This window comes from Narcine bancroftii, chromosome 12, assembly GCF_036971445.1.
Source record: "Narcine bancroftii isolate sNarBan1 chromosome 12, sNarBan1.hap1, whole genome shotgun sequence".
Lineage (NCBI taxonomy): Eukaryota > Metazoa > Chordata > Chondrichthyes > Torpediniformes > Narcinidae > Narcine > Narcine bancroftii.
In genome coordinates this window covers 63,327,479-63,348,949 of record NC_091480.1, presented here as the reverse complement: position 1 = coordinate 63,348,949, position 21,471 = coordinate 63,327,479, and the positions used below count along the sequence as shown (strand labels likewise).

The 21,471-nt window shown below is 47.9% G+C and overlaps 1 protein-coding gene across 10 annotated transcripts in view; it reads right to left on the bottom strand.

Moving 5' to 3' along the window:
* LOC138747322 (tensin-2-like) overlaps positions 1–21,471 on the bottom strand; it is a 263,792-nt gene that overhangs the window by 176,753 nt on the left and 65,568 nt on the right. Inside the window, exon 1 of one of the 10 annotated variants that reach the window (XM_069906433.1) lies at positions 7,962–8,255. The exons of the other annotated variants lie outside the window; for them this stretch is intronic. Within the exon in view, the coding sequence (XP_069762534.1) occupies positions 7,962–7,997 (36 nt within the window). The 5' untranslated portion in view covers positions 7,998–8,255. Of the gene's footprint in view, positions 1–7,961; positions 8,256–21,471 lie in introns of those variants that run through there. 10 annotated transcript variants of the gene reach the window in all.

Sequence of the window (21,471 nt, the reverse complement as noted above, 5' to 3'; positions counted from 1 at the left end):
GATCCGATTGCAGTTTCAACACTTCATAATTCAACAGGGTTAGAGATGCTCCCCAGTGTTTGAGCAAAGTGTGGGAAAACCTGATGTGGTGACGGGCAGGAGAGATGCTGCCTTAGGAAACTCTGATCAGCACAACAATGCCATGAAATACATGATAGGATATTGCCTCTCCAGAGCAGTTAATTTGATCTGCTGAACATCTCCTGAATAGGAAATTGCTTGCAGGTCATGAGTCAATGGACAGAAAGCAGATGTTCAACAGGAAAGGGTCTGCTCACTGATCTGTTATTGTGCAGACTCGAGGACAAATGTTTTTTGAAATGACTTGAACATGTCCCAGCCTAAACTAAGAAGTCAAATGGAATGTCTTCATCACTAGAGGGATGGAATTTAGGAGCAGGGAGGTTCTGCGCAACTGTACAAGGTCCTGGTGAGGCCACATGTGGAGAACTACGTGCAGTTCTGGTCTCCTTACTTGAGAACGGATGCACTGAGTTTGGAGACTATGCAGAGGAGGTTCACCAGGTTGATTCCAGAGATGAGGGGGTTGGCCTATGAGGAGAGATTGAGGCGACTGGGACTGGACTCGCTGGAATTTAGATGAATGAGAGGCGATCTTATAGAAACGTATAAGGTTATGAAAGGGATAGATCAGATAGAGGAAGGTAAGTTGTTCTCATTGGTGGGGTAGACCAGAACCAAGGGGAATAGCCTCAAGTAGTAGATTCAGGACAGAGATGAAGAGGAACTTATCCCGGGGGGGGGGGGGGGGAAGGGTCAATATATGGAATTCGCTGCTCATCTGGAGGCAACCTCATTGAACGGCGAAGCAGGCTCGACGGGCTGGATGGCCGACTCCTTCTCCGGTTTCTGACGTTCTTAAACTTGGCACATAAATATAGAAAAATACCTGGCACATTACCATCAAGCCGCTCTAACTCTGATTCCATAACAGTTGTCTTAGAATTATTTCAAGAATGATTTCTTTCAGACTGAAGGCTCGACATTGTGTGAAAGGAAGGGTTTATGTTGTTGCCTCAATGCTATGAGGTAGTTTATCATTCAGTAAAATACAAACATCTGCAGACACCGTGACTGGAGTAAAAACACAACTCAGCAAGTCAAACAGTGTCCTTTATAGAGCAAAGATAAAGATACATTAGTAATGTTTCTGGTTTGAGTCCTTCATCGAGGTATGAGAAAAATGTAGACAGGCATCCGAACAAAATGGTGGGGGAAGGGGTGGGAGAGGAGGGAATTAAATACACCTTCGTTCAGTCCGCATCAGTGACAGGGATCTCCTAGTGGCCGACTATCTCAATTCCACTCCCACGCTGACATGTCTGTCCAAGGCCTCCAATAAATTGGAAGAGCAACACGTGATTTTCCGTCTGGGGACTCTCTAACTGGACGGCATTAACATTGACCTCTCTGGTTTCTACTAGCCCACTCCCTGTTCTCCCTCCCCTCCCCTCTGTCTCCTTTCCTCCAGCTCGCCACCCCCTTCCCTCTCCATTCACAGAGCCATCCCCCCTCCCCCTGTTTGCTGCTGTCCCCTCCCTCCCTCCCTTATCCATCTATTACCTCCTGCCCTGTGGGACTGTGCCCCTCCCCCACCACCATTTTGTTTGAGTACCTGTCTACATTTTGCTCTCATCTTGATGAAGGGGCTCTAGCCCGAAACATCGGTGATTTATCTTTGCTACATAAAGGACACTGTTTAATCTGCTGAGTTTCTCCAGCCTCGTGTTTTTAACTCCCACCTCTCGACTCAGCTTCCTGGGAGCACTTGGCACCGAGATGCCAAACAGGAGTCCTCGCTGAGAGACTGGTTTAGGGATTCGAAGTAAAAACACAGAACTGCTGGAGGATCTCAGCCAGTCTCACCAAGAGGAGGCAAAGATATATTACCAATGTTTCGGGCCTGAGCCCTTCCTCAAGGTATGAGAAAAAGCAGGCAGGGGCCTGAATGAAAGAAAGGGCAGGGGAGAAGTACAGACCAACAGACATGGAGAAGAGGCCAGGTGAGAATGATGGCTCTGTGAATGCAGAGCTGAGGCAAAGGAGACAGGGGGCAAGAGGAACTGGCTCCAGGAAAGGAGATATGGTCTTGGGGGGAAAACTGGTGGTCGAAGTTAGGGCCGTCTGGTTGTAGGGTCCCCAGATGGGAAGATGAGGTGCTGTTCTTCCCATTTGCAGGTGGCCTCAGTCTGGCAGGGGATGCAGCCACGGGCAGACGGTTCAGCAAGGGAAGGGGACGGAGAATTGAAGTGGGCGGCTATTGCGGCGGGCAGAGCCGAGGCGCTCAGCAAAGCGATCTCCCCGATGTTGTTACGGAGAACACAGCAGGAGCACCAGATAAGGTCAACAATCCCTGCACATCCACAAGTGTTGCTTCACTGGGAAGGACTGTTTGGGGCCCCGAATGGTGGGGAATGCCGAATTTGTGGAGTTGGGGTGGCGCACGTTATTAGGGCAGAGATGGGGCGTGGGGAGACTTTTCTCTGAAAGTGGGTCATGTTGTCATGGAGATACAAGAACATAGTACAGCCAAGCAACTGAGAAAGAATCTTGTCTATCTGGAGGAGCACCCTCCATCCCCCGCGCCACAAAATTCCTGACCGTAAAACATTTAACCCTAGAAACCTTGGCACATATGGAGGGCAAGCATCATGAAACACATAAAATATAATACTATTAGACCATAAGATATAGGAGCAGAAATAGGCCATTCAGCCCATCTAGTCTGCCTCGCCATTCAATCAGGAGCTGGTTCATTTCCCCACTCAACCCCACTGCCCGGCCCTCTCCTCATAACCTTTGATGCCCTGGCAAATCAGGAACCCGTCAATCTCTGCCTTAAACATCCAATGATCCGGCCTCCACAACCGCCTGCGGCAACAAATCCCAAAGATTCACCCCACTCTGGCTGAAGAAATTCCTCCACGTCTCTGTTCCAAGCGGATGCCCTTCAATCCTGAAGTTGTGCCCTCTTATCCTGGACTCTCCCAACGTGGGGAAACAACCTTTCTACATCGACTCTGTCCACGTCTTTTGACATTCACAATGTTTCAATGAAATCCCCTCATGCCCTCACTCCTCCTGAATTTCAACGACAGCCAAGAACTGTCAAAACATTCCTCATACGACAACCCTTTCATTCCCAGAATCATCCTTGTGAACCTCCGCTGACCCCCCTCCAACCTCAACACGTGAAATTTTATTTTATTTTATTTTTTAAATGAGGAGTCCCAATCTGCTCACAATATTCCAAATGGGGTCTAATCAGTGCCTTATAAAGCCTCGACATCACTGCTCTTATATACTATTCCTCTTGAAATGAAAACCAGCGTCGCATTCACCTTGGGCACAAGCAGTGCCTCCCTGTTGGCCTTTGAATCAGGTATCTTTTCTAGTCCAGGTGATTTACGTTGAGCTCAGTGGAAATTTCCCCTCAGTGTTCTACACGACATCAATTCACGTTTCAAATTCAGAAAAGAATGCGACTTCTCGCCTCACTGGAGAAACAGGAGTGTAGTGTTGGGGTGGGAAGACTGAAAAATCACCCACCATTTTCAAATCATCTGGGGCAATAAACATAGCTCGCTGCATGCGCGATCTCACCCATAAGGAGGCATCAAATCATGACTGTACTCACTGTAGCCTGGTCCCAATGTTATAACACGCACGGATTTGGATACTGTGAGTGCCTTTTATTCCCAAGTGCAAATTTAGAGCTCAGATTTATTGCCAGAGGACAGACATGACATCACATACAAGCCTGAGATTCTTTTTACTGCAGGCCAGGCAGAATTACCACTTTTTGGTTACAAAAGGCTATAGACAGGATGGAGAGTGGAGTTTAAAAGTGGCAGATGGCATTCGATCCAGATAAGTGTGAGGTGATGCATTTTGGAAGGTCAAACCTGAAGGCCAAATACAGTGTTAATTGTCGGTTACTTAACAGTGTGGAGGAACAGAGGGACCTTGGGGTCTAAATCCATACATTCCCGTGCAGGTGGAGAGGATAGTTCAGAAGGCCTATTGGTCGGAGGATTGGGTTCAAGAGTCAAGAGGTCATGTTGCAACTCTACTAATCTCTTGGAGTATTGTGTTCAGTTCTGGTCACCTCATTACAGGAAGGATGTGGAAGCTATGGAGAGGGGGCAGAGATTTACCAGGATGTTGGCCAGATTGAAAAATAAGTCTTATGAGACAAGGTTAGCAGAGCTGGGACTTTTTGCTTTGGAGCGAAGGATGAAAGGAGACTTAATAGAGGTCGACGAGATTATGAGAGGCATACATGGTGTGGACAGCCAGCACTGTTTCCCAGGGCAGGAAATGGCAAACACCAGAGGACGTCTGTACAAAGCAAAGGGAGGGAAGTTTAAGGGAAACATCAGGGTTTGTTTTTTTTTTAAAATCCAGAGAATTGCGGGTGCCTGGAATGCATTGGTGGGGATGGTGGTGGAGGCTGGAACATTAGGGGCATTTAAGAGACAATTAGGCAGAAAAATAGAAGGTTATGGGGGAAGGGAGGGTTTAGATCTTTTCTAATAGGAATATATGGGTAGGCACAACAGAGGGCAGAAGGGCCTGTACTGTGCTGGAATGTTCTCTGTTCAAACAAGAGAAACATAAACAAACTGACTGTGCAATAAAGAAAAGAAATAGCCAATAATAAATAATGTGCAAAGTGAGAGTCCTTAAACGACCAGACCAAACCTGCCTCGCTCCTTCTCCGAACAATGCATTCACTGTTTCTGCTGCACCAAGTCCTGTGTTTCCGGCCCTTCATGCTAGCTCTCGCTTCTGCTGCTGACTCTCAGGACCCATTACCCTTGTAAAATGCCAGTGAACCTGGGGATAGGAAGCTGCTGCCACAGAGGTGCAGCCACTCGCGCTGTTACAGTGAGCCCAAGGTTACACAATTGAAAGTGGTGTCACAGGTCGATAGGGTCAGAAAGAGAGCCTTCATAAATCAAGAGCGTAGGAGTTGGGACATTCTGGTAAAGTCCCTTCAAAATGTACTGGGGGTTGTAGGTCAATTGGGTGTAATTTGGGCGGCCCTGGCTTGTGGGCCGAAAAGGCCTGTTACCCTGCTGTATGTCTAAAACTTCAGGAACTGAGTTACAGGGAAAGGTTAAACAGGTTAGGGCTTTATTCCCTGGAGCGTAGAAGAGGGAAGATTTGATAGAGGTGTTTAAAATTATGAGGGGAACAGACAGAGTAAATGTAGGTGGGCTTTTTCCACTGAGTGTAGGTGAGATACAAACCAGTGACATGGGTTAAGGGTGAAAAGGAAAATGTTGAGGGGGTACTTCTTCACACAGAGAGTGGTGGGAGTGTGGAACGAGCTGCCAGCTGAGGTCGTGAATCCAAGTTCAATTTTCACACTTAAGAGGAATTTGGGCAGATACATGGATGGGAGGGGTATGGAGGGTAATGGACTGGGTGCAGGTCAGTGGGACAAGAGAGAAAAATAGTTCAGCACAAACTAGAAGACCAAAGGGCCTTTTTTCTGTTCCATGTTCTAGCTTTCCATGGTTGAAGTAATGTTTTATAAAGGTTCAATATGACTGGATTGATCTCTCTCTTTTTTTTAAAAAAACAGACACATCAGTCAACCTAATACAGTAAAACCCCTGTTATCTGGAATTGAAGCAACTGGCAAAAAAAATTCCGGGAAATAGGTTAAAAAAAAGTTTAATAATTGGCGCTCTTCACCGCAAGTTCGCCAATCCATGCAACACAATCTCAAGCAACCAGAAAATTCACTTATCCAACATCTACCAATCCCCATAGGTGCCGGATACCAGGGGTTTTACTGTATACACATTTGGCAGATTGTCTAACTGCTCTTGAAACAATGAAGCTCAGGGAGCAGTGAGAGTGAACCACACAGAGAAGCCCCTAGGCACGACAAAAGGACGTACTGTCGGCCGCAACCCGGTGCCGGGTACCCTCACCTCCGAGCAAGCTGCGCGCAGAAGGCGTTTGACATCATACACCCCTCGCTGGGGTTCTTCCACCCCGAGTGCTTAGTTCTCTCACAACTTTATTTAAAATTCCCTGAGAAAGACATCACTGGACACATCGCAGGCCTGAGAGGTGGAACCGAGGCCTTCACTGCGCTCGAGAGCCCTCTGGGCAATGCACAGCTCGCTGGTCCATTCAACTCTCATCCACACCAAGGAAAGGGTTAATGAGAACTCTCCATGAAAGAAGACGACATCATCCAAGCTTAAATTTCAATAGGGCCTATTGCATTATTTTTGGCATACACTTATGACTAATGCATCTAATGTACTAAAAAAATCCACCCATTTTTACAAAGGTGCCCTGCAGCGCAATAAATCTGAGAGAATTTCAGGAAGAAAATGGCCACATTGTGTAACAAAGGTCTCATGTCAAGGCTACAGTAACAGTTTCCATCTCTGTGATATAATGAAGGCACTGTAGTGGCTTACAGGGGACCTCACCCATTTAGTGTGTACAAAGTGAATGGAGGAAAGTTTTGGGGAGACATCAAGGGTAAGTTGTTTTTACACAGAGAAATGTGGGTGTCTGGAATGCCTTGACAGGGGATGGTGATGGAGGCTGAAACATTAGGGGCATTTAAGAGACTCTCAGACAGGCACATGAATAAAAGTAAAGGGTTATGAGATGAGAAGAGTTTTTTTAAATAAAGGAATATATGGGTCAGCACAACATCAAGGGCTGAAGTGCCTGTACTGTGCTGTAGCGTTCTAGGTTCTCTGTTAAGGCCACACCAATGCCCCTCAACAACAAAAAAAAATCCTCTGATCACCAAGAGAGGGGTTTCAAAAGGATTTTGTGAGGCCAGGGAAATCATCTGCTGGTCATCAACCACCTTCCCTCCCCTAACCCCCTCTCATGGTTCCTCATCAAGGGGTGGAGAGCTGCTTCGGCTGTTCCATCACTGCAGCACAGGAGGAGCGGCAAAGAGGAGCGTGCTGGCGATCAGTGGCTAAGGGAAGGTGTCTCGCCGGCACAGAGGGCAACTCTTGATTCCCCGTCCCCAACCCTACCACCCCCAGGAAAATTAAACTTCCTGCGCCCTCTCGCCCACAGCTTGCTGGGAAACGTCCCACCTGCGTATATTTGCACTTGCATCCAGACAAGAACCTTGCTCCGTTCAGGTAAAGAGAGCGGCGCTATGATTATAGTAAGCACACACAGAAACTCAGCTGGTCTCGCAGGATCTAGACATTTTGGGCCTGCGCCCTTCCTCAAGGTACGAGTAAAAAGTAGACAGGCGCCTGAATTAAAAGGCTGGGAAGTGGGAAAGAAAGAGCAGGGAGGAGTACAGAAGGTGTTAATTGGACAGAGATGAGACAGGAGAGAGGGAAGGTGAGAACTGATCAGGGAAGGGGCTGGCTTTGTTGGGGGGGGTGGGGGAAAGAGACAAAACAAGAGTCCAGATGCTGTGATTGCAGTAACAAGACGGAAGTGCTGGCGGAACTCAGCCCGTCTGCCAGTGTCCCCAGGAGGTAAACCTCGAGTCAGAGACACGTCTCCCCAGCAAAGCGATGTTCTACCCGCCACTGGCTGAAAAGCAGAAACCCCACGTACCTCGCTGAATCATTAAAGCTGCGGACCCTCTGCACAACACCCCCCCCCCCCCACACACACACACACATACACACACACACGACACTGGTTTCCCAACGAGGAGAGAAAGCAGCAACTTTGACAAACAGGGTCCGTGCCATTTACCAGGAGGGGCCGCTTTCACCAGGGCACCACTTTTTACCGGGCAGCAGAACTTCCTGACAGGGAACATCTTGGAGGTTGAGGCCACCGAGAGCGTTTACAGAGTTCCCCGGGCTCCTCGCAGCAGCAGCAGAGACTCCGGTAGATTTGACCCTTTCTGGTGGGGGGGGGGGGTTTAAAGTCATGGCAACCCCACCCCGACTCCCCGCCCCCAGACGAGTTACCTGAGGCACCACCTCCGCTCCCGGGTCCGGCTGCATTCTGGAAGAGGGGCTCGCCTTTCCTCTCTCGCCCTCGGACCCCGGCGGTCTGGCCGTGGAGGCAGCACAGAGGGCGTCTGTCTGTACAGGCGGCTGCCGCAGTGCCAGGAAAACACTTCTGTCCACGCAACCATGAGCCCGGGCACATGACGAAGTTGGCTGATGAGGTGCCCGGCATGACAGCAATGAGAGAGAAAAACATGCATGTCCCAGCAATCACTCTTACTGTTTGGGCAGTGCAATGGAGAACTCAATCTGCATGTCAGCGTCCTATCACTCGAATCAAGGGCTCATCCTAATTGTTCGATTAAATTTCCCTGCTGAAAACAGTTGAGTCAGTCTCTGTACATTTGTTACAAACAGAGAATCAGATGTATTGTCAAGAGTACAACCTTGAGATTCCTTTCTCCTGTGGGCCAGGCAGAAGGACCACTTGGTGCAAATAAATCAAGGTCAGTTGGCAGAGAGAATTTTTTTTAAATTCAAGAAAGGCACCACACAGAGTCCTCAAATGAATCCCTGATTGTGTTTGCCATCAAGGGTGGGAGGGGGGAGCAGCTGTCCCTGAACCTGGTCTTGCCCCCGCGCCCCTTCTCCTGAGGACGGAGCGGGTGCTGGGCGGCGCGGCTCCTTGCGACAGCAGCGTTCCCCGCGGATGTTCTCGGCGGCGGGGAGGGTTTTTGCCCGTGACGTCCTGGACCGTTGTCCGCTACCCTTTTGCAGGGCTTTGCGCTCAGGAGTGTTGGTGACCCCGCACCAGATCGTGATGCAGCCGGTCAGCGCATTTCCCGCCGCACCGCTCAGGAAATTTGCCAGGTGTCGTACCGAACCCCCGCAAACTCCTGAGGAAGTAGAGGCACTGACGTGCTTTCTACACATTGGGTCCAGGAAAGATAGTCCAAGATGGTGACTCCTAAAGAACTTAAATGTGCTCACCCTCTCCATCTCTCATCCCCCAGTGATCACTGGATCGTCCACCTCTGGCTTTCCCTTCCTGACGTCAACAATCAGCTCCTTGATTTTGATGACATTGAGGGCGAAGTTGTTATTAGTGCAACATTCAGCCAAGTTTTCAATCTCCCTCTTGTACGCTGACTTGTCACCTTTTTATAATTTGTGCAACATCGACTGTTCAATATGAGAGTTCAACTTTCGCTTCAACTTGAAAGAAAAAAAAGGCACTTAAATGTACATTCTTCTAGACCTGGCAGTGAGATCTCCATCACTCCTCCTGCCCAGGTATTTGGGATCCTTAGTAAAAGCTACCTGACCAGTAGTCAAATCAAGTCAAGCCAAGTCTATTATTATCTGTTTGTACAAGTACAACCTGACAAAACAGTGTTCTCCGGTCCTTGGTACAAAACACACAGACACACAGCCAGACATAACACACATACAGACAGACAATACACATGCAGGACAAGTATTTCATCTATACAAATAAATAATTATTGTTTCATGAATACGAGAGTCTCGGAGGGTCAGTGTGAGCGGTTGCTTTGGTCGTTCACATTCTCACTGCTCGTGGGAAGAAGCTGTTCCTCAGCCTGGTGGTGCTGGCTCTGATCCTCCTGGATCTCTTCCCCGACAGGAGCAGCTGAAAGATGCTGCGTGCGGGGGTGGAAGGGGTCCTCAGTGATTTTGCGGTGGACGCAGAAGAATTGCTAAAGACAGGTTACAAAGACCTCACCTGCACATGACTATCACCCCAACAGCTTCACCACAGCCTCTGACTTGTACAAACCAGATTCAGGAACAGTTGCTACCCCTCCATCATCATTGTTCAATCGTCATTTGAAGAGGACGTGCAAAATCATTGAGGACCCCGTCCACCCTGCATTAGGGTCATTTAAAAGACGCTTAGACAGGCACGTGAATGAAAGAAGGATACGAGATTGGAAAGGTTTTGTGTTTTATTGGTAGGAATATATGGGTCGGCACAACATCGAGGACCAAAGTGTTTGTACTGTGCTGTTGTGTTCTATATTCTATTGCACTTTGCCTGGCCTCTTTGATTTAAAAACGTTTGCTTGACAAGCATTTTCCAGGAACACAACTCTTTTATAATTTGAGGAATGCAGTTGGTGCTTGTGTACAAAAATGATTTGGAACATCATAACGTTGGCTTTTGTTCAGTAACTGTGCTGAAATATATATTGGAATCACCAATAGAGAGGGAAGCAGTTGGGGAATGAACTGGAATGGGATACTGGAATGCGACCCCCCCAGAAAAGCATTGTCTTTGGATAGCCAGAGGCAGGAAGCACAGACCATCCAGCAATCCTTGGCGCGCTGAGATTCACTGCACGGCCAGATATTCGACTTGAGAGCTGCTCCATCATTGGACAGGGAAACAGAGGGAAGGAAACAACATCCATCAATGAGGAAGCCTTTTCCTTGTGGTCTGTTGACCATTAAAACCACTCAAGTCTGATAAGCCCCTACAGTATGTCTTGAGTTAATAACCGGCACATGGTTTACATAAGCTGCTGTCAGAAGTAGCATCTGCCAACACATTGAGTGAAGCCAGTGCCATGTGTTTATGGGCCTTAAATATTTTTAGCAGAAGTACTACTGAATGTCGTTGAACCCGTCCGCACTGAAAGCGCCAGGATTCTTTGCAAGCTTCGTCTGTGTCTTCCTCCACTCTGCTTCAATGCTCTGTTTGTTCTCCAATTCTTCTACATTGGGGTTGTGGGGAGAGCTTCTGGCACGTTGGCCTTCGGAGCGTGGGAGTTAGGACATTATGGTGACATTGTGTTGGATATTGGTGAGGCCAAGTTTGTATGCCGTTTTAGTCACCAATTGTATATACTCTTGTAATCGTTAAATTTTTTGGATCAAATTTAGGGGGGGGGGCCCGACTTTTACTCGGGTCACACTTTGACCGTGTCTGGAGTGTCAGGAGCTCGGATGGGTGGGCAGTCGGGTCTTAGGAGAGAGTCTGTGGCTGCGGCATCAGGAGCCCTGGCGGACGGGCAACCGGGGCAAGGGTCTCCGGTCAGGGCTTTGGGGAGCTCTAGTGAGCAGGAAGCTGAGATGAGAGTCCGCAGTGGGGGGGGGGGGGGGGGGTCAACTTCTACACGGATTATACAGAAAATGTGATTTTGGGGCCAAAAAAGGGGGGTGGGGGTTAGACTATTACACAGTGTCAATGATTACACTCGTTGGAGTACAGAAGGATGAGGGGAAATCTAATAGAAGTAGTTCGAAGAGGCCTGGACAGAGTAGATGTGGTGGGGACATTTCCCATGGGAGGGGAGTCTAGGACAAGAGGGCACAACTTCAGCATAAAAGGGCATCAATTTAAAACAGACGCGGAGAAATTTCTTTAGCCAGAGGGACGTAAGTCTGTGGAACTTGTTGCCACAGGCGGATGTGGAAGTGAGGTCATTGGATGTATTTAAGGCAGAGATTGACAGGTATTTAATAAGTCAGGGGATTAAGGGTGATGGGAAGAAGGCTGGGGAGTGGGAGGATGGATCAGCTCATGATTAGAATGGTGGAGCAGACTCAATGGGCTGATGGGCCCCCTTCTGTTCCTAGATCTTGTGACCTTGTATTTGCACCTGACGCTACACACATTATCTGCAGAATACAGACGGGGTACACATTTAACCATGTCCAACTCTCTGCACTACATGACATTCTTAACTCGACAGATTTGCGTGAGGGTCAACTACCAAAAGCAAACACAAAGAGAATGCTGTGAAAAGCAAGGGAGGTGGATTAGGTCACTGCATTTTCACCTCTGTGACCTGGGTTCGAATCCGGCAAACAAGGGAGTGAAAAGCCATGGCTCTCTGTTAGCTGCACAGATACACAGGCATGGTCAGCCTGCATCCATCAATGGGCTCGTCCACAGCACAAGGTTAATCTTATTCACTTAGAAATAGGGATCTGTGGAGGTAGTCTGCCGTCAGGACAGAATACATAGCTTGATAAGGGACATGGCAGGAGCTGTTGGAGTAAACAAATGACCACGTCCATTGGCATCTTGCCACACACAAGAACACAAGAGCATAAGAAACAGGAGCAGGAGTCGGCCATCTGGCCCGTCGACCCTGCTCCGCCATTCAATGAGGTCATGGCTAATCTGATGATCATCTCCACTGACCTGCCTTTTCCCCATATCCCTTAATTTCCCAACTATGTAAAAATCTACCCAATCCGATCTTAAATATATTTCCTGAGGTCGCCTCCACTGCTTCAATGGGCAGCGAATTCCACAGATTCCCCACCCTCTGGGAAAAGCAGTTCCTCCTCCTCTCTGTCCTAAATCTACTCCCCTGGATCTTGAGGCCATGTCCCAAATTTCTGGTCTCCCCCACCAATAGGAACAAGGTACCTACCTCTATCTGATCTATGCCTTTCATAATTTTATATGTTTCTATAAGATCCCCTCTCATTTTTCTAAATTCCACCAAGTCCAGTCCCAGATGCCTCAATCTCTCCTCATAGGCCAACCCCTTCATCACTGGAATCAACCTGGTGAACCCCCTCTGCACCGTCTTCAAGGCCCGTACATCCTTCCTCAAGTAAGGAGGCCAGAATTGCACGCAGTTCTCCTGATGTGGCCTCACCAGGACCTTGTACAGTGCAGCACAACCTCACTGCTGTGAAATCCCATCCCTCCAGCAACGACGGCCAACATTTCATTTGCCTTCCTGATCACCTGCTGCACCTGCAAACCAACCTTTTGTGATTCATGCACAAACCCTCCCAGGTCCTTACACACGGCAGCTGCTGCAATCACTTACCATTTAAATAATCATCTGGGTTACACCCGAGTTAGGAGTCTGTAGTGCCAACAGGGGGTAGAGGACCTACCATCTCTGATGTTGAACAGTGCCCCCATTTTACAATAAGGTCCCCAGAGGTGAAAAAATCCAGGAGAGCTCAGACATCCAAGAAAATTGTAAGACTGGAAGGGGCTGCAGAGAGAGGGACTGAATAACTTGGAGTACAGCTGTAAGAAGATCTTGCTACAATTTGTAGTACCCTTTGTACCTGAAGAAGGAAATGCTTGCCTATCGGCAGTGTAGTGTAAAGCCATGGCGATATACAGCAGGGAACCAGACCTTTTGGCCAAGGCTCTATGCCAACCATTAAGCACCTACTTTTACACAAGTGCTAACATAACCCATTTTCAAGTCAAGTTCATTGTCGTCTGATTATACAATTACAACCTGATGAAACAGCGTCCTCCGTCGGGTCCTTGGCGCAAAACACACAGACACACAACCAGACATAACACACATACAGACAAACGATACACATGCAGGACAAATATTCAGTTAGAACAAAGAACACTACAGTACAATACAGGCCCTTTGGCCCTCAATGTTGTGCTGACCCATGTATTCCTTCCTAAAAAAAAACACTCCCTACCCCGTAACCCTCTATTTTTCTTTCACCCACGTGCCTGTCTGAGAGTCTCATAAATGCCCCTAATGTATTAGCCTCCACCACCATCCCCCGCAAGGCATTCCAGTCACCCACAACTCTGTGTAAAAAAAAAACTTACCCCTGATATCTCCCCTAAACTTCCCTCCCTTCACTTTATACACATGCCCCCTGGTGTTTGCTGATCTCACCCTGTGAAACAGGTGCTGATTGCCCACCCTATCTATGCCTCTCAGAATCTTGTAGGCCTCTATTAAGTCTCTTCTCATCCTTCTTCACTCCAGAGAGAAAAGTCCCAGCTCTGCTAAACTGGCCTCATAAGATATGCTTCCCAATCCAGGTAACATCCTGGTGAATCTCCTTTGCACCCTCTTGATAGCTTCCACATCCTTCCACACCTGTAATGAGGTGACCAGAACTAAACACAATAAGTTGATCTCACCAGAGATTTGTAGAGTTGTAACATGACCTCTCTATTCCTGAGCTCAATCCCCCTATTAATGAAACCCAGTATCCCATAGGCCAGGGGTGTCAAACTCAAATTCACAGAGGGCCAAAATTAAAAACTTGGACTAAGTCGAGGGCCGAACTAAATATTTATTGAAAATTTTCAACAACATTTGCATGTTTTCTCTTCTTTCAACATATGTAATGTTAAACTTTTTCTTATTAAAATAAATGTTTAATAATAGTTTTGGATAAACTCTTTCCAGAAGCATTAACAAATGAGAAATAAAATATTCAATAAATAATATTTCTCTATAGAGGATTTGTCAAATGTTGCTAGTGTGCTGTTGAATAGTAAAATCTGAGGGCTATTGAGAATGTGGGAGAATAACATGATTCCTGAAACAATCAAATGGGTGACTGATTGTGGGCATGAACTCTAGCAGGGTTATTTGCCATGCCCTTTTTCCATTGGTACAGATATCCTTTGATTTACACACTTTTCAAGTTTTATGCCTAATGAGCTGGTATCCAGGTGCAGGACCATTTTTAACCAGGAATATATTTATCACTGTGACATGAAACTATTGGAAGATCGCTTTATCCTGAGATTAAAGTTCATAATCCTTACTCAGGCCTGTGTGCGGGAGGGCGGGGTTTGCGGGCGATCGGGTTGGACAACGACAGTGTGGGGGCATCGGCTCTCGCTGCAGGGTGGCATCTCGGCGGATCAGCGGCTCCGTCACCGTGAGTCGCGGATCAGCCTGCAGCAGGGAGGGGGAGTGGGCAAGGGTCCTGGCGAGGTCAGGCCCGAGGCCTCCGGTTCCGGGCGCTGGGAAGCGGCCTTGGCTTCCCCTGACACCAGCCAGGCCCCAAAACCAGAGTCCACAGTGAGACCCTGCAACGTAAACAGAGGAGGTGGGGGCGATTAGCAGGCTGACGCCAATGCATTCTGGGATTTGTTGTATTACTGTGCATGCGCTATACTGGCGCGGCAGCCAGCGGGCCACCTCCCAGAGTTTGACATGTGTGCCATAGGCCTTCTTAACTATCCTATCAACCTGTACATATAAATAAATAAATATTGTTTCGTGAATATGAGAGTCTCAGGTGGTTAATATGGACAGTTCCTTTGGTCATTCACATTCTCAGTGCCTGTGGGAAGAAGCTGTTCCTCAGCCTGGTGGTGCTGGCTCTGATCCTCCTGGATCTCTTCCCCGACGGGAGCAGCTGAAAGATGCTGTGTGCAGGGTGGAAGGGGTCCTCAATGGTTTTGCTCGCCCTCTTAAGACAACGATCTCGGTCAATCACATCGATGGGGGGAGGGAGGGAGACTCCAGTGATCCTCTCTGCCACTCTTCTGGTCCTGTGGATTGACCTCTGATCCATTTCTCTGCAGCAACTGTACCCACACAGTGATGCAGCCAGCCAGGATGCTCTCGATAGGGCTCCTGTAGAAGGATGGCCTGTAGCCTTTCCTACTTCTCAGGAATTGTTGCATCCCCCGACAAGTGAGGAGATGTTGAGTGTCCATGATAGGTCACTAGTTAAGTGAACTCCAAGGAACTTGGTGCTCTCCACTCTCTCCACTACAGAGTTGTTGATGTGAAATGGAGGGTGGTTGTTCCTGGCCCTCCTGAAGTCCACGATCATCTCCCGTGTCTTGTCCACGTTCAGGCTCAGGTTGTTACTCTCCCCACATCCTATCAAGTCGCCCAACATCTTACCGCTCACCTACAAACTAGGGGGAGTTTACAGTGGCCAATGCCAACATTTGGGAATGCAGGAGGACATCAGAGCACCCAGGGAAACTCACAGGAAGAACGTGCAAACTGGACTGAGGATCGGGACTGAACCTACCAGCCGCGCTGCTTTGCTGCCTATGTAATGGAAGTGAAGGAAGAGGGAAATGCTGGAGGAACTCAGCCGGTCTCGCAGCGTCCACAGGAGGTAAAAATTTATAACCAACATTACGGACCTGAGCCTTTCTTCAAGGTGTAAGTAAAAAGCAGGCAGGGGCCTATATTAAAAAGTCGGGGAGAAGTGAAGAATGGGGGGAGGAGGAGTCCAGACCAACAGACCAAAGGTGATAAGAGAACAGGAGAGAGGAAATGTGAGAATTGACAGGGGAGGGAGAGCTTTTGGCAATGTGAAGGCAGGCCGTGTGAAGAGCGAGAGAGAGAGAGAGAGACAGTGATAGAGGAAAGGAGACAAGGATGAGATTGTGTGGGGGGGGGGGGGGAGCTAAAGTTAACTGGAGTTGATGTCAATGCCACCCGGTTGGAGGGCACCCAGACAGAAGATGAGGTGCTGTTCCTCCAATATGCGGGTGGTCTCAGTCTGGCCGTGCATAAGACCGTGGACAGACGTGTTGGCAAGGGAATGAGGTGGGACAGCAGAGGGAGCTGGCAAGAGAAAAAGGCAGATTCATTTGATTCTGAGGAAAAGCAAAAAAAAACCCAGCAGATGTTGGAAATCCGAAATCAAAATTGAAAACGCTCATAAAGTCGGGCAGTGCCTGTGGAAGGAGGAACTGTGTTCATGCCTCAGGTCTGTGATCAGACAATTCTGATTCTCTCTCTCTTTCTCTCCACAGATGCTGCCTGACTTGCTGAGTATAGCCAGGATATTTTGCTTTTATTCCTGGGTTCTCAGATGAGGGGAGACTCTGGAAAAAAATGATCTCAACTCAAAGTCGTTCAGTAGAAAAAGAGGCAAACTCTTTAAAACAGGGGGAATTTCCGAGGCTCCACAATGAGAGGGCGTTCCCCGCAGCGGGAGTGTTTTGAACTCTGCACAAGGGCATAGTCATCTATGACGAAAATGAGGAGAAGCTTCTTTGGAATATTACATCTCAGAGTTGTTGCACGTATTCACGTCTGAGATCAACAGATTTTTGGACACTAAGGAAGTGAAGGAATTTGAATTTTACTTGATTTTCAGATGTCAGATGTATTGTCAGAGTACGTACATGACATCACATACGACCCTAAGATTCTTTTTCCTGCAGGCCAGGCAGAATTACCACATTGGTCATGCAAAAAATCAACTGTGCTCAATGTACACATGTAAACAAATAAAGAAATGTAAACAAATAAAGAAATGTAAACAAACTGACTGTGCAATACAGAGAGAAAAAAAATCAATAAAGTGCAAAGTCAGAGTCCTTAAATGAGTCCCTGATCAAGTTTGTCATTGAGGAGTCTGATGGTGGAGGGGGAGCAGCTGTTCCTGAACCTGGTGGTGCAAGTCTTGTGGCACCGAGACCTCTTTCCTGATGAAAGAGCATTGGGCATTAACCCTGGTGTTGAATGGTGGAGGAGACTCAAGGGGTTGAGTGGACAACTCCTTTTCCTATTTCACAACCATCAAGATGGAATAACTCGACCAAAATTAGAGCCAACAGCTCTTTCCTTATCTTCCTTATCGCTCATTATAAAGGTGACTCATGAACCACATTGAGCTGCTTTGGCAAGCAAACAAATCTACAAACTGTGCATGTGACAACTTGCAAGAATGGCAATCACTGAGACCACACTTGGAATATTGTGCTCAGTTCTGGGCTCCTCATTTCAGGAAGGGTGTGGAAACTATGGAGATTTAGCAGGATGTTGCCTGGATTGGAAAATAAGTCTTATGAGGGCAAGGCTAGCAGAACTGGGAGTTTTCTCTCTGGAGAAGGATAAGAGGTGACTTGAAAGAGGTTGATGAGATTATGAGAGACACAGATAAGGTAGACAGCCAGCAGCAACATTTTTCCTGGGGCAGGATCAGCAAACACCATCTGCACAAAGTGAAGGGAGGGAAGTTCAGGGGAGACATCAGGGTTAAGTTTGCTTCATACAGAGAGTTGTGGGGGCCTGGAATGCCTTGCCCAGGGGTGGAGGCTGAAACATTATAGGCGTTTAAGAGACTCTTGGACAGACACTCGGTTGTAAGAAAAATAGAGGGCTATGACGTAGGAAGGCTTTATAGGGCAGTGGTTCTCAACCTTATCCTTCCCACTCACATATGCCTTTAAGTGATCCCTGTGCCATCGGTGCTCTGTGATTAGTAAGGGGTTGCGTAAGGTGGGATGTGGGTGGGAAGGGAAGGTTGAGAATCACTGCTCTAGACCCAATTGTTACTGAAATATTGTGCTTGGGAAAAATGCTCATTGGCCAATTTCCTTTGGAGTGCTGAAACCATGCACATAACGAGTCAATTAAGGATGATTGAAACAGTGGTTTTCAAACTTTTTCTTCCCACCCACATCCACCTTTAAGCAATCCCTTACTAATCACAGAGCACCGATGACAGAGGGAGTACTTAAAGTGGGATGTGAGTGGAAAGAAAAAGATTGAAAACAACTGGTTTCGGTCTTTTTTAGTAGGAATATATGGGTCAGCACAACATCAAAGGCTGAAGGGCCTGTTGTGCTGTAGTGTTCTATATTCTTTGTGTGGGTAAAATGCCTTGGAAATGCACCACATTGATTTGGTTACAGAGATGAGACAGCCATCATCGCTAGCAAGAGAAAGCAAGAGGCATTTAAAGATATTATACAACAGCCCAGAAATGTTACTTCAACAGTCAATGGCTCCTCCATGCTGTAGCCGGTTCTAAGCACCGGTTGCATTGGGTGACTAATCTGGCCCGATGATTCACGGGTGTTAACACTGAAAGCCTCCCCGTCCCATTTGTGCTCGTAAATTCAAGTCCTCCTGCTTATGTTTCAATTAGATCACCTCTATTTTTTCATCCTTTGATCTTCCTCTCTTCGGAGTGGACTCAATGGGTGGAACTTCTGCTCCCATATCATAGTGGAATAGATGGCTTTGTGGGTATATTTGCAAGGATGCCAAAATAGCTGGTGCTAAGGATACCAAAAGGCTGCAGAGAGACTTAGATGGATGAGGAGAACGGGCAAAGGGGTGGCAGATGAAACACAACGTTGGGAAGTGTGCCCTCTTCTAGTCTTGTGCCTAAAGCAAGTGGTTAATTTGAGATGCATTCAAGATACTCGAATGATACCAGGAATGAAAGGGCCAGACCCTTGTTGGCTCTTGGACTAGACCCGTTGGGGTACAGAAGGATGAGGAAGGACCTCATGGAGATACTTTGAATACTGAAAGGCCTGGACAGAGTAGATGTGGTGAGGGTGTTTCCCATGGTCGTGGAGTCTAGGACAAGATGGCACAACTTCAGGATAAAAGAGCGTCAATTTAAAACAGAGACGCGGAAACATTTCTTTAGTCAGAGGGTCGTGAGTCTGTGGAACTTGTTGCAACAGGCAGCTGTGGGAGTGAGGTCGTAAGGTGTATTTAAGGCATAGATTGACAGGGGCATCGAGGATCACGGGAGAAGGCCGGGGAGTGGGACTGAGTGGGAGGATGGATCAGCTCATGATGAGAATGGCAGAGCAGGCTCAATGGGCCGATGGGCCTCCTTCTGCTCCGAGATCTTGTGATTTTATAGTTTTAATTTCTGCTCTCTGCTTTCCCAAATCAAATTTAACATACAAAGATTCAAAAGTAGAAAACATGGCACGCGAAGGGCAGAATCGGATAAATGCTCCCCTTGCTCACAATCGGAGTGGGAGCAGGCAGAGAAATCCGGCTGACTGGCCTGATGCCGGTCTTGGAAAAACTGTTGGAATCTCTATTGGGGATAAAAGGGCACTTAGAAAATCATCATATTATTGGGCAGAACCAATATGTAGTCCGGATGGCATAGCGGTTAGCTCATCGCGGTTACAGTGCCAGCGATCAGGACTGGGGTATGAATACCGCCCTGTCTGTAAAGAGTTTGTATGTTCTCCCTGTGGGTTTCCCCAGGGGATCTGATTTCCTCCCACTGTTCGAAACGTACCGGGGGTGTAGGCCAATGGGATGTAAATTGGGCGGCGTGGACTCGTGGGCCGAAAGTGCCTGTTACCATGCTGTATGTCTAAACAAAACAAATGAAGGAGAGTACATTTTCACAAAACTGCTGGAGTTATTTTAAAGAAGTAACCAGACAGGTGGTAAAAGGGGACAAGGAAATGGCTCCTAGTCAAACTAAGTGCAGGTGTCTCAGAGCCCAGTGAAAACTCTGCCCGTTTACTCAGCTGCGTCAGAGCAAAATGATTGTTAGCACCTGCCTGCAATCATTTTTGACATCTTATCACTGTTCCAAATAAGCCTCAAACCCTTTCTCTTTTAACTCAAGCATTTACAACCCACAAAAGTGTGAGGCAAGAAAGGATCTTTCCACAAGCTCAATAAAAAGCCCAAGGTCAATGTCTCCCACATCCTTGGGAATTCCGCTCACCGAGTGCAACTCATTCAGCTAAACCTAGTCAGATTCGTCACCTGGGCATTGAAGTGAAACGCGCAGGTCTGCAGATGCTATGATTGTAGTGAAAACACAGAAATGCTGGAGGGACTCAGCCGGTCTCAACATCCCCCACACGAGGTAAAGAGATGTCACTGACATTTCAGGCCTAAGGCCTCTTCTAGGTATGAGCAGGCGTCTGAGTTAAAGGGCTGAGGAGAAGGGAATGGGCAGGGAGGCCGACAGACCAAATTGTGTAAATGGACATGGACAGAAGGACAGGAGAGAGGAAGGTGGAGAATTGACCAGGGGAGGGGGTGTTTGTTTATGGTTATGTGTAGGCGACAAGGGGTAAGGGCAGAGAGAGAAAGAGAGAGAGGAAGAGAGAAAGAGGAAGAGAGAGAGAGGAAGAGAGAGAGAGGAAGAGAGAGAGAGGAAGAGAGAGAGAGGAAGAGAGAGAGAGGAAGAGAGAGAGAGGAAGAGAGAGAGAGGAAGAGAGAGAGAGGAAGAGAGAGAGAGAAGAGAGAGAGAGGAAGAGAGAGAGAGGAAGAGAGAGAGAGGAAGAGAAGAGAGAGGAAGAGAGAGAGGAAGAGAGAGAGAGGAAGAGAGAGAGAGGAAGAGAGAGAGAGGAAGAGAGAGAGAGGAAGAGAGAGAGGAGAGAGAGAGCAGGAAGAGAGAGAGAGGAAGAGAGAGAGAGGAAGAGAGAGAGAGGAAGAGAGAGAGAGGAAGAGAGAGAGAGGAAGAGAGAGAGAGGAAGAGAGAGAGAGGAAGAGAGAGAGAGGAAGAGAGAGAGAGGAAAGAGAGAGAGAAGAGAGAGGAAGGGAGAGAGAGGAAGGGAGGAGAGAGGAAGGGAGAGAGAGGAAGGGAGAGAGAGGAAGGGAGAGAGAGGAAGGGAGAGAGAGGAAGGGAGAGAGAGGGAAGGGAGAGAGAGGAAGGGAGAGAGAGGAAGGGAGAGAGAGGAAGGGAGAGAGAGGAAGGGAGAGAGAGGAAGGAGAGAGAGGAAGGGAGAGAGAGGAAGGGAGAGAGAGGAAGGGAGAGAGAGGAGGAGAGAGAGGAAGGAGAAGAGAGGAAGGGAGAGAGAGGAAGGGAGAGAGAGGAAGGGAGAGAGAGGAAGGGAGAGAGAGAAGGGAGAGAGAGGAAGAGAGAGAGAGGAAGAGAGAGAGAGGAAGAGAGAGAGAGGAAGAGAGAGAGAGGAAGAGAGAGAGAGGAAGAGAGAGAGAGGAAGAGAGAGAGGAAGAGAGAGAGGAAGAGAGAGAGAGAAGAGAGAGAGAGGAAGAGAGAGAGAGGAAGAGAGAGAGAGGAAGAGAGAGAGAGAAGAGAGAGAGAA